Genomic DNA, 14,692 nt, shown 5'->3' on the forward strand with positions numbered 1-14,692 from the left:
ATAAGTGATATTTATATGTGATATTTATAAGTGATATTTATAAGTGATATTTATAAGTGATATTTATATGTGATATTTATATGTGATATTTATAAGTGATATTTATAAGTGATATTTATAAGTGATATTTATATGTGATATTTATATGTGATATTTATAAGTGATATTTATAAGTGATATTTATAAGTGATATTTATATGTGATATTTATATGTGATATTTATAAGTGATATTTATAAGTGATATTTATAAGTGATATTTATATGTGATATTTATATGTGATATTTATAAGTGATATTTATAAGTGATATTTATATGTGATATTTATAAGTGATATTTATATGTGATATTTATATGTGATATTTATATGTGATATTTATAAGTGATATTTATAAGTGATATTTATATGTGATATTTATAAGTGATATTTATATGTGATATTCCTGCTGTCCTCTTTTGACAGTTTCCCTATTTCTTGATTCACGTACATACATAACAAACAAACATAACTCACAAACAAAAAAATTGCGTATTATGCATATTATAAATGTTTAATGTTATTAATAAAAATTGTTGCTAATAATTCTGTCTTTTATTAATTATTCAACTCATTAACCATAATTTAACTATAAATGTTAGAACTACCATTTCTTTATTTCTTAATTCTTTTGATATCAATCTGCCTGAAACTATCCCAAGTTCTATGATACAAATTCTTTGTTTTAAAGTGATCTTTCCATCAAAATTCCATGTTAACTTATATTCCAAACATCAGCTTACAAGTAACAAAGTTATCTAATAAACTCTTCATTGTTCTCAAAATTATTGGAAACCAAGACATTGTATTTCAACAGAAATATGGTAAGAAAAAGGTTAATGTTAAGAAAATCAGTCATTTCTTGTTGAGGAATAACTCAGATCTCAAGATGTCAAGTAATTCACCACTTTTTACAGCACATTTCTTTTTTTTTATATAAGGAATCACAACTGCTATACCATCCTTTATATTACTTTTTTAAAATTTTCTTTCTTTTCTAGAATCTGTGTGGAAAATAGAATTAACCTCACAATCCAAACTAACAGGAAATATAGAAGAAATAAAAATATTTTATGCAGTGTTTGGCAGTGAAACAAAATCATCACAAGGTCTAACTTTAAAGAAATTAGCTGATCTCCCCACATTCTCTGCTTTTACCAATATTGGAAATATAAGCATTGGTGAGGTTGAAATAGCCTTTGAAAACAACAGCAAATCTATTGACTTATCCAAAGTGAGAATTTTTACCTTCTTGAATTCTGTAATTGCATTTTTTTTTTTATTTTAATTCTTTGCTTATTTCTTGTAACTATTGCTATTATTGATGTTGTTATTAAAGTCCTGATCAGCCTTGACAAGAGAACCTAAGATCTTTATTCAGTCAGTCTTTCTTTTTCTGAGATAATATGGTGTTATAGTGTGGATCCTCATCCACTTGTACATTGTTTATTGGCACTGTAATGTTCTTGTTGCCACTGTTATGTTGTGGCAGTTTTCCGCATCTTATTATCTCTGACTTGTCTCTCATGCTATCATTGAGAGGTCCACAAGACAATGACTTTGAAACATCTATCCTGACAGTAACCCAAACTTGTATATATCACGTAACTGACACTGACTCCAACTGAGAACTCGTACAATGACCCTACTACTACTGAACACCTACAGCAATGGACTGTCTTACTTTATGGTGGCTGGATCATACCACTTTGTCCTGTGGAAAGGGGGTGTACCATTTTCTTGTGTTAGTATAAACCTATATTCATTTATTTTTATGAATACTTTTTTAATATGTTCAAAGTGTTGCTCCGCTAACTCTTTATCAAAATATCATTGAAATAAGGGAAATATTAGAATGAAAGTAGAAATAAGATATATAAAAAATATTGTAGTTTACAATATCTTTATATATCTTTCCTTCTCAAATGAACCCTAAACACCTTCGAGTGATGGGACCAGCAAACCAGTTATTTTTGCCACTCTTTAGTACTAGACACTGCTAGAGATAGCAGTAGCTCATTTCTACTCTCAATATATATATATATATATATAAATTCAAGCAACACAGAGTTGTTGATTTTTCAAGAAGCTAAAAATCTAGGTTTAAAATCTCTCTAAGAGATGATTGCTGTTGCTTTTTAGCTTGTTGCAAAATCAGCAACTGTGCACTGCTTGAATTTATATATATATTGCAAGCAGAATCAAGCTACTGCCATCACTAGCAGATGAACTGTCCAGTACTGAAGAGAGGCAGAAATAGCCCGAAACGATACTGGTATGCTAGTCCCATCACTAGAAGGTGGTAAGGGTTCACCCTCCTGCTTGCAATATATTTGATGCAGCTGTGCATAGTTAACCAGCTAGAAGTGATATCCTCATGTGGCAAAAAAATCGCAGTGAAGTCTGATCCAATGGAACAGCCATGTTGAAGTGACTACAAAGATTACTATGTGTGTGTGTGTGGTGTGTGTGTGTGGTGTGCATGCATATATGTGTGTGTATGCGTGTATTTATATTTATACACGTAAATGTCAAATGATGAAATGAGTGCTCAACACCACTTTGGTGGATATATAATTCTTTTATTTGTGAATTATGTCTAATTGGTTTCATGTTAAGAAAAGTAGGAAAATATCTTAATTTTTCAAGCTGATCACATGGATAAAGGCGTTCACCTCCATTTTGGGAAACAGTCTCACTTTGTTCATGGGACTTCTCTTAAATTCGCCTAAATAAAGCAATGAATCAATGACTCCAAAGGACATTACTTTCGAGTGGCTTCTTTCAAGTGTTTGTCTTCCTTGAATTTGTCTTTTGGGTAAATTTTTTTGTGGTTAATTATTTTGCATTATTCGTTTTTGTTCTGAGCATGATGTTTTTCTACTTGTATGTTGAGTTAGTTCGTCATTGGGGCATATTTCCTTTTTTGTGAAGTTTGTGTGCTATGTGTGTTCATGTTTAGAAAAGGGGCTCTCCTGGTGGGGTTACTTTCGTTTCTACAGGGTCTTCTTTGAAGTATTTGTGTGTAAAATATTGCTTGTGTATGCAGGGAGAGAAGGATTCATCCCCAATGTTTAAGATGTTATCTGTTGATTGTATAATGTTTAATTTTTCAGTAATGCAGAGTTCATATTTGATACCCTGTCCTCTGTATTTTTTTGACTTTGGTAATAATTTTCCATTCTATCTGGGATATATTCTATCTGTGATCCATATCATATTTGATAGGGATGTCGCATGTTTTTTGTTTTCATTTCTGAATGATGCAAAATGTTGTGTATACCTTTCCTTGAATGAGTTGCCTGTCATTCGGATATATGTCTTTGCTATTCCGTTGGGGTCCATCATCTTGGCTTTGTATATGGGTTCTTTCTTGAGACAGTTGTTGTTTTGAGAGCAGCAGTTTGAGGATCCGAAGTTGCATTGTCTTTCTGGGGTGTTTCTGGTGTGTTTATGTTTATTGTGATTAAGTATTGTTAACCCTATATTGGGGCAGCAGCTATAGCTAACTTTAACAGTGTTGCTGTTGAAGATCTTGAGGTATTTGTGTAAATGTGGAAAGTGATTGTCTATAAATTTTATGAATTCCCTAACTATGTTAGTAGCTACGTTCATGCTATAAGGTGGCTTGAACCAGAAGGTTTTCCTCTGTCTGTATCTTCTTGGTCTGTTTATATTTGGTTCAATGTAGTGTATACTGTTTTTGAAGTTGGACTTTTATAATGCAGCATTATGATATGAAGCAGCTTTTTCAAAAGTGTCTTTGTCAACAGATAAATTGGAGATCCACTTACTAACGTTGTTAACTATCGATTTAATTACTGCTGGTGGGTGTTTGGAACATATGTCTGTGTACAAGGCTTATGAACACAAGAAAGTCATTACTCTTTCATGATAATTCCTACTGGGTAAAAAGGAACGGAGACAAGCTATTTCATGTGACAATGAGGAGCTATGACAGTACAGAGATAGCTGACCTTGTAGGCTTTTATATCCTAGATGCCCTTAAAAAAGAAATAAAAGAAGCTAACATTGGTTTATACAAGTTATATGAGTCTTGGATGAATGATATAAATGCATCATTTAATGTCATACAGAATTACACACACACACACTAAATGACATATTTTCTGAATTTATATTTCAGACAAAAATTGGCTGTTAGAATGGGTGAAAAATATTGATCATAACACCACTCATAGAGGCAACAACTGCCCTTCTATCAGTGTAGACATTTGTGTTAATTTAAATATATAATAAAACTAATCAGCTAACAATTTTCTTCTATAATTTTTCAGATTGTCATGACAAGATTACTTACTGGTGAAGAATATGGTTGTGCTAACATACACAAGACAAACTCACCTGAATATTCTTGTAAACTCCTGCACAGTAAGATTACATTTAACAACTAAATCAACCACCTTTAGTCTCTCTAATTGGTACAGCTATTAAAAGGGAGCGAATCATTTTGTAATAATTCAAAGTAGAGTTAGAAATTTGAAATTGAAATTAGGGAAACTCAAGGAAAATATGCATAGAATTCACATATTGTTTTGGGTACTTGATACAAATTTCTTAAAATTTCATGTCATTGATAATCATGAGTAGCACTATTTTATTCCTTTGATAAATAATCAGTATGGCATGAGATCACATAAAGAACTTGTTCTGTGTGATCTTGTGCTAGTTTCTGTGTAATCAATGAAACGAATGAAGAAATAAAAGGTATCTCTAGTAAGTCCCTTAATGAATTAAAGCTTCAGATGAGTCGAGAATCTCTCTAGTATTAGGGGTTAATTGAAAGTGCTTATAAATCTGTGGATTACATCTCTACTGTAAAACAGAAAAACAAGTAATGAATGGTTAATCTTACAAGTTCACAGGTATATGTCTTAAATTACTGAATAGGTCTTAGAGTGTGTGTATATATATATATATATAAACTGAGGTTGCAAGTGCTGGTGGTAAACTTTGTGAAATTTGAAAGCATGAACCGATTTCATTACGCAATATTTTAATAAGGAAAAGCAATAGAAAACTCCAGCTAGGCAACAAGTATTTACTCACTATCAACTTTTATTTCCTGTCTTATAAGTGTTCAATGTGGCCACCACCTGCAGCATGGGCAACATCAATGCGATAACAGAATTCCTCCCAGATGTGTATCAGCATATCATGATCCACTGAGTTGATAGTGTTGTTATTCTATGTTTATGATTATCGAAGTTAGTGGGTAGTGGTTGAATTTTCTAAGTTTTGAATGGCTGCCACAGAGGCACTGTAGTCACGTTGTTCTTCTGGCAACTTTCAGTTGTTTCTTTACACTCAGAATGGTGAGTCCTCAGCAAAAGGTGCTCTGTGTTCTTGAGTTCACAAAAACAAATTCGGTTGTCAGGGTGCAGTGTGCTTTGTGAAGGTGATTCGACATTAATCTGCCCTGTCCTAAGAACATTCGACGGTGGTTTCAACAATTGCAAGACAGTGGGTGTCTGTGTAAAAGGAAAAAGTCCAGGACAGCCACGAGTTTCGGAGAAGCAAGTGGCAAGAATCCATGCAGCGTTTAAGGGGTGCCCGCAGAAGTCCAAAAATCGAGCTAGCTGTGAGCTTGTGATCCCTCAATCCACTCTCTGTTGTGTGCTAAGATGTCTACATTTGAAACCATACAGACTATGCCTAGTTCAGGCACTTACCAGTGAAAAGAGGAAGCAGATGGAATTTTGCAAATCAATACTGGAGATGATGGAAGTTGAAACCTTCATTTCATGTTTAATTTGTAGTGATAAAGCAACTTTTCACTTGAATTGCACAGTCATTCGTCACAATGTGTGTATTTGGGGACCAGAGCACCCACATGAAACAGTTGAGGACAAAAGAGATTCCCCTAAGGTAAACGTCTTCTGTGCTGTGTCTCAGGAGAAGGTTCATGGTCCCTTTTTCTTTGAAGGAAACACCGTTACAGGACAAACCTATCCCAATATGCTCCAAAACTGGCCCTTCACTTCACTACAAGCAGATTTGTATAACTTCATTTTTTAACAAGATGGAGTTCTGCCCCATTGGTACCTGATGGTTCGAGCTTTTTTAAATGAAAAAGTGCTCCAGTGATGGATTGGTCAGAAAGGGGCCCAAGACTTTGCTCTTTGTGCTTGGCCTTTGAGATCCCCAAACCTCACCATGTGTGATTTTTTTCCGTGTGGGAATATATAAAAGATTACGTTTATGTTCCACCACTACCCACTAACCTCGATGACCGTAAACATCGAATAACAACAGTGATCAACTCAGTGGATCGCGATATGCTGATATGCATCCGGTAGGAATTCTCTTATTGCATTGATGTTGCCCATGCTGCAGGTGGTGGCCACATTGAACACTTGTAAGACAGGAAATAAAGGTTGATTGTGAGTGAATATTTGTGACATAGCTGTAGTTTTTCTATTGCTTTTCTTTATTAAAATATTGCATAATGAAATCAGTTCATCCTTTTTGAATAACCCTGTATATATATATATATATATTATATATATATATATTTAAATAATGAGGGAGATAAATTAATATTAATTTTAATATCAATTTAAAACCAGTAGTCTAGCATGCAAAAAATCTGAGAAATCAGAGAAAATTCTGATATATTTGTATATTGGCAGGGCAAGACTGCTAGGTAGTCGGCCGTATGCTACAAATAGATCATCAACGATCAAACTACAAAGAAAGTTCTCTGTAGTTTGATCGTTGACTATCTATTTCTAGCATACGGCCGACTACCTAGCAGTCTTGCCCTGCCAATATACACACACATATATATATATATATATATATATATATATATAATTACAATAATAGAGACTAAGACATTTAAAAAAATTTTTATTAGTGGGGCCAGCATATAAAAAAGAAGACTGATTCAGGTGAAATTATTTGTATAATTATAATAAGGGCTTAAAAAACATTTTCTATCCTATTTGCTGAGAAATAGACTCCCAATTGTCTTGCCACTAAAAATAGTCGCAAACACATGTTGAATTTGATGCAACAAGCCAACTGAAATCATCAATAAAATAGATGGCCCTGGATTAGCTAATTTCTACCCAATGGCTTTTCTGTCTTCGGCAGGACATTCATATTTCATTTCATTTACTTGTTTCAGTCATTTGACTGTGGCCATGCTGGAGCACCGCCTTTAGTCGAGCAAATCGACCCCGGGACTTATTCTTTGTAAGCCCAGTACTTATTCTATCAGTCTCTTTTGCCGAACCGCTAAGTGACGGGGACGTAAGCACACCAGCATCGGTTGTCAAGCAATGCTAGGGGGACAATCACAGATACACACACACACACATATATATATATATACATATATACAACAGACTTCTTTCAGTTTCCGTCTACCAAATCCACTCACAAGGCATTGGTCAGCCCGGGGCTGTAGCAGAAGACACTTACCCAAGATGCCACGCAGTGGGACTGAACCCGGAACAATGTGGCTGGTTAGCAAGCTACTTACCACACAGCCACTCCTGCGCCTATATCTCATTTATTTTCTATATATGTCCTGGTGAAGACAGAAAAGCAATTAGGCAGATCTAGAAATTAGCTTATCTAGGGCAGGCTGTTTTATTAATAATTTCAGTTGGCTTCTTGCGTCGAATTCAAGACATGTTTTATATTTAAGAGATGCAGAATTATTTACATTATTTACATTATTTATATTATATACATCTCTACTTCTTACCGCACTGCCACATCATTACTTTTTGCCATACTACCAAATCATTATATCACTACTTCCACAAGTCCTAAATGATGTGACAAATTATGTGTGCCTGAAGTGAATGATATAAATGCACCATTTAGTAAGTGTCTTAAAGATTTATATATATTTATTTATGTGTGTGTATGCACACACATATACACACACACCACACACACGCGCACACACACACACACACACACACACACACACACACACACACACACACACACACTAAAAGACATATTTTCTGAATTTATATTTCAGGCAAAAATTGGCTATTGAAAGTTATTTCTCCTGAAGAACACAAACGAAATTTCACTGTAGAAATAATTCAAGACAAGTTATCTTCTTCCTCTAGAAAATTCATATGGAATCACTTCTCCGTGTATGGAGATAGTTATATTAAGCATTTCAATCTGAAAACATATGAAGAGGGTGAAATCACAAGTCTAAAACTCCATTTCTTCCATCAAATTCTAAAGATCAGTGAAGTAAAATTATATTTTTAATCTATTGAAAAATATCTAATGACAATAGAGGGGCAGAGTGCAATTTTTAGGGGAGTGAATTTGATACTTCAAAATGTCTGGGTCCAGACTCTTAGTGGAACCAACTTTACTGCTACTTCTTTTCTAAAACCTCCAATGATGGACAGCCCTAAACCTGTCCCTCACTACACACAATCTACCCTATCATCTTTCATCCCCTTTTTTCTTCATCCTATCACTCATCCTTTGTTTCTACCCTGTTCCCTGCCTTATTCCCTCCCTCTTCCCCTCCTACTTACCATCCCCCATCCCTCTGCCTTGATTCATCTCCAGCTCTCTCATTTCTTCTTCTGTTATAGGGGGCTGGTTTAGAGCCTTAACCTTGCAAATTACAAGGCAATCACCACTAGTGTTGATGTCAGAACAAAAAGTAACCCCTGTAAAGAGGTTGGCATTAGGAAGGGTGTCCAAGCCAAAAAAACCATGCCAAAGTAGACAATGGTGCATGACAGCCCTCCAATTCGTCTGATCCTGTCAAACTGTCTAACCCTGCCAGCTTGGAAAATGAATATTAAATAATGATAATGATGGAAATGGTGATGAAGATAGTGGTGGGGTGATACTACTGCTGCTGCTGCTGCTGAAGGTGGTGATGGTAGTGATAATAATTGTGATGATGGTGACAGTGATGATGAATATCCTTGTGCCAATGTAATGAACTACCCCCGCCACACACAAAGTGTCGCCCTACCACCTGAGCAACTGAAAATTCACCTCCAATATCATTTAATTCTTACTGGTTTATTCCACTTCACCATATATAGGTACCCCAAATGGTACATCTTATGGCTGTAAGCAGTGGAAGCAGTATGCAATTGTCGACTGTTCTACTGTACCTCAGTACTAAATCCACATCTACTCTTTTAATTAAAAAGAAAAATGTTAATAACCCATTGATAGCTACATCTGGTTAGGAGACAAGTCAATCGATAGAATCTATTTATCAAACTTTCGTAATATAAATATCATTGGTTGTTTGATTGATTGAGTGATTGACTGATTTGGAAGTGGGTGGGATGGAAAGTATTTAAAGTGTCTCCCCCATGAAACGTTGACAGAAATAGAGAATGTGAGGACAAACAACATCAACACCTTGACAAGAAACTGAAGCAAATCATAATCAGTGTTCAATCAGGTGAGTTATATTAATGATATTTCAAATCTATCATTTCAGATAAGTTTGATCGACAATTACTCAGAGTATAAGTTCAGAACAAATGGTGAAAGCAAAATTCTGAATAATTTGGTGAAAGCATTTTCTCAAATAACAAAAGGTATATGGTGTATGTGAAATTGTCGTATTTAAATACTGTTTTTTTTAAATGTTAGACATCAACATCAAGTATAATCAAACACACTCATACACATAGACACATTCATACACATACACATACTCGCATTAATACACACTCATACAGAGAGATACAGATGCATACATATGCCCATACTTTCATCACATGTACACCAACATAAACCGGTTGGGTGGATAATGTAGTGAACAGTCAACCCAGGAGTATTTTCCAGAGGTGATTTTGTCAATGTCCAGGAATCAAATCTTCTGGACTTTTCAGTGGAGAACAATATGGAATGTTAAACATTATGGTTTGAGGTGATAGAATATTTAAAAGTCATAGTAGTGAGAAGTGTGGAGATGTCATTATTGGGAGAAAAAAAGGAGTTCTAGAACAAACTACCATGTTTAATTAAATGGAGAGATTGGTAAAAAAGCCAAACTCATTATCTTCAATTTGGTTTTCAAGTCTCTCCTCATCTAAAGTCATAGATGTTGAATAATGATGTAAAGCAGGGGCAGACCAAAGGGAGTGCCTGAGAAGCACTCAAGAAAAGATGTGCACCCTTCTAAATAATGTTATTATGCCCTTTTCTCCTGGAATAATATTCCCTTCTGACCTTGTGCCCTCCTTTTGAAAAATTTAACCACTCCTGACTAAAAGAGTATGGCTGCAAATACAAGAGGCCAAAACGAAGTTCCTCCAAAGGATCTCTGGAAAAACTTAACAAAATGTGTAGTTCAGAGATTATGGAGTCTCTCCAGGTCAAGTCACTACTTTTTTACATTGAGAGGTCATGGCTCTGGTATGAAGGACATGAATGACATAGAACGACATAAGAAAGACTCAAAGGACAGATACTTCAAGCCAAGCCATCCTGCAGGAGATCTAGCAGTAGACCAAAATTGAGATGACTGGATTATATCCCTTATTATCTATTCAAGAAACGGTGTGTATGTGTGTGTAAATACACACACACACACACATTTTTGCATATTGTTAACATGAAGGACATCCAGCCATAGAAGATCTGCTTCAACAAATTCCATCTGCTCCATGCATGAATGGAAATATGGACGCCAAAATAATGATGCTGATGATGATGTTAGCTGTCTGTTCATCATTTGATGTTGTCATCAGCTAGTTCTTGGGTGCAAGAATTTCTCCCAGACTGAATGGTTCCTCCAAATTGATGGCATCGATGACTGAGATAGGCAATCCTCACATGAAGCAGAATTGGACTTCTCCGATTAATAATAATGTTTGTGTTTCAGAGATATTTTTGTCAATCTTAAATTAAAATTTCTTTCTTTATTTTTTAGAGAAAATACATAATGATGAAACGAGTCCCTCCATGGAAACAGGTAATGATATTTTATCATGTATCATCTCATAATTTTTGTTTATCAAGTTTTCATTTTGCAACCACACTGTTTCAAGTTCAGTCCCACTGCATAACACCTAGAGTAAGTGTCATTTACTATCGCCCTGGGCCAAAAAAAAACCTACTGTCTTGTGAGTGTATTAGGTTAGAGACTTTGTAATTATTCTCTGACTATCATTGGAATGGTTTCCACTTAATGTCAAATATTGAAAATCTTTGTCAGGTCATATCATGGTTTGATAGCTATGGAAACTGGCTAATGCCTCTTAAATATGACTTTATGACTGGGGAGGGTCTTTTCTCAAAACTCAACTCTGTATTTGAGTGAAAGTTTAATAACTACACCAAGAATATCTAAACGAGTGTAACCGTTTATTATCACATTAGTGTTCAAATATTCTAACTTTGTTTTAATTATGATAATTCTGAAAATAATGAAAATTTCAGTAGAATAGATTTATCCTTATTAAGCTGGTGTTTGACAGTTGAATAACTTCACCAAGAATTCTTGTATGAGGACAGGGAGTTAAGTGAGGTTAACAAACTTAATGAAGTGACTCAACCACGCCAAAATATTTTTTATCAATTAACTCTTAATATCATATTGAAAAATGCCCAAGTCAAAAGCCCTGTCTTATGATTCTGTGAAAGAACAAAAGTGAATGATAGATGAGATAGAGTTTTCTCGCTTGCATTAGATATTTCCTCACTTCCTTCCATATGAATGTAAACAAGGTTTGTTTATTTCTTTATGACACAGGAAGTAAAGAATTAAAAATTACACTCTTTATAGAAAGAAAAATCATTAGTATTAATGATAATCAATGTCAAAAGGAATGAACACTACTTCAACATTCAAACTATGTAAAAAAATTTAATTGTACCATGCAGCAGAGAGGATATGAGATCCAGTAAGAAAAGATATCACTATACTTCACTGAAGTAGTCTAATAAGACCAAACCATATCTACACTTATTATTCTTACTTACCAATGACGAGACTCGTTTCCTACAGTATGTCCCCATTCGACATTTTTATTAATTTTTATCCTGGAATCGACACTTGATTTTGATGGTAATTGTCGCTAAGGCTAATTAATTTTCTTTTTAATTACATTAGTAATTTTGAAAGATGATAATATTTTACATTAAGTATATTAGCTGCTACTTAAGTATATATAAAATATTATTTGATTATCTTATTGTTTTCTTCTTTAGATATTAGCCTCCTTGCAGTCATGATATTATTCTTGCTCAGCATCAACATCATCCTCAGTATCAAGTAACTCATATATTATTAATCTTTTCTCTCATTTTGTTTCCTTTTTGTTAGTATATATGTATGTGTTAGTATATATGCATGTGTGCATTTGTGTATATTAGTGCATATATGTGTGTGTATGTGTGTATATATGTATGTATATTTATATGTATATATAAAATTAAATAATAAGGGTAGAAATTGATATTAATCAATTAAAACCAATGGCTTAGCATATTTAAAAAATATGAAGATTAAAAATTGTGTTACATACAAAATTTAGAGGACTGACCTCTAAAGTGGACATCCTATATGCTAAACATAGACGTCAAATCACCATTACCACGAAGAATGTGTTCTCAAGAAAAATCTCAGCAAAAAACCAAAATGTAAAAATAAGCAAGACAAATGAAAATATACAAAATAAAAAAACGATTACCTATGTACCATTTTACGTATATGGACACGCAAATATCTGCAAGATCGTCAGCATAGTCTGTCATTTACAAAACATGATTTCCAGAACTAGATACAGAACACTCAACCGAAATCCAGCATGTATAAAGTTCTACAATTTATATTTAGCTGTATCTTTCAAATGCCTTCACTTTGGCGCGTTGAGATTGGAAACTACTCTGCAGTTAATAAATTCCAGCAGCCAATTTACCAGTTGGATTTTTTAGATATGCTAAGCCACTGGTTTTAATTGATTAATATCAATTTCTAGCCTTATTATTAAATTTTAAATAAAAATGTCCTCTAACTTGTAAATTAGCTGCTGGAATTTATTAACTGCAGAGCAGTTTCATATTTTAGTGGTCAGTCCTCTAAATTTTATAAATATATATATATATAGTACACACACATATATATATTATATATATATATATATATATATATAGTGGTACATTTATATATATATATATAGTGGTACATTTATATATTTGTTGTGCAAGATTTTTTATGTGAAGTCGTGTGTTGAAACAGATATTGTTATATTCCAGAATGGTCATTTTGCCAGTTTAGCCGAAATAAGATTAAGATTAATGTAAAAAATAAATAAAACTGAAGCAAAATAACACCAAATATATAGTGTGTGTGTTTTATATATATATATATATATATATATATATATATATATATATAGTACATATATATATGTGTATATATATATAGTGCATATATATATATATATATATACATGCATACATACATATATACATGCATACATACATATGTACATGTCTAGATATGGTGATGATGGACTCTCCTGTCAAAGACAATGTAGGAGTGTCCAGCATTTTGCCAAACAACCAGCACAAACGATTTGTTTTTCAGTGATCAAATGTATGTGCTGTACATTAACTCACTTCTTTAGTCAAGTCAACGCTGCCTGAACAGGTGCACTGTGCACCATGTGTCAGGTGTTGAAGTGCAGAGCAATGTGAGATGAAGTGTTTTGCTGGAGAGTATGATGCACCAACCAGTCTAGGAATTGAAACCATGATCTCATGATCGTGAGTGCAACATCCTAACCTCTAGGCCATGTGTCTTCCCTGTATGTATGTATGTATATATATATATCATCATCATCATCATCATCATCATCGTTTAACGTCCGTTTTCCGCGCTAGCACGGGTTGGACGGTTTCGACCGGGGTCTGGGGAGCTCGGGACTGCCCCAGGCTCCAGTCTAGTCTGGCAGTGTTTCTACAGCTGGATGCCCTTCCTAACGCCAACCACTCCGCGAGTGTAGTGGGTGTTTTTTACGTGCCACCTGCACAGGTGCCAGAGGGGTCTGGCATCGGCCACGTTCGGATGGTGCTTTTTATGGGGGGGTGCAGAAATATAGGGGAGCACAGTGGGAGGGGTGGTTCAGAGGACAGGTACTAGTCAAGTAGAACGTAGGATATCGAGAGAGGGGTAATGCATGGTGAAATAGCGTATTGAAGAGGGGGGTTCAAAGAGTAGACACCTATAATGGTGGTGGGGGTGCAGAAATATAGGGGAGCAGCGTATTGAAGAGGGGGGTTCAAAGAGTAGACACTATAATGGTGGTGGGGGTGCAGAAATATAGGGGAGCACCAGTGGGAGGGGTGGGCACCAGTGGGAGGGGTGGTTCAGAGGACAGGTTCTAGGCAAGTAGAACGTAGGATATCGAGAGAGGGGTAATGCATGGTGAAATAGCGTATTGAAGAGGGGGGTTCAAAGAGTAGACACCTATAATGGTGGTGGGGGGGTGCAGAAATATAGGGGAGCACCAGTGGGAGGGGTGAGCACCAGTGGGAGGGGTGGTCCAGAGGACAGGTTCTAGGCAAGTAGAACGTAGGATATCGAGAGAGGGGTAATGCATGGTGAAATAGCGTATTGAAGAGGGGGTTCAAAGAGTAGGACACCTATAATGGTGGTGGG

General features: G+C 34.9%; 1 protein-coding gene across 1 annotated transcript; it reads left to right on the forward strand.

The window, feature by feature from the left end:
* Nucleotides 1-1,021: 1,021 nt before the first annotated feature.
* On the forward strand, nucleotides 1,022-12,301 carry LOC115227221 (the record flags this gene model as incomplete). The annotated part of the gene is made up of 6 exons (XM_029798116.2): nucleotides 1,022-1,270; nucleotides 4,335-4,428; nucleotides 8,060-8,286; nucleotides 9,518-9,617; nucleotides 10,958-10,999; nucleotides 12,238-12,301. Coding segments are annotated over exons 2-6 (521 nt in total), but the record flags the coding sequence as incomplete, so codon positions are not given.
* Nucleotides 12,302-14,692: the final 2,391 nt, after the last annotated feature.

This window comes from Octopus sinensis, unplaced genomic scaffold, assembly GCF_006345805.1.
Source record: "Octopus sinensis unplaced genomic scaffold, ASM634580v1 Contig02067, whole genome shotgun sequence".
NCBI classification, from domain to species: domain Eukaryota; kingdom Metazoa; phylum Mollusca; class Cephalopoda; order Octopoda; family Octopodidae; genus Octopus; species Octopus sinensis.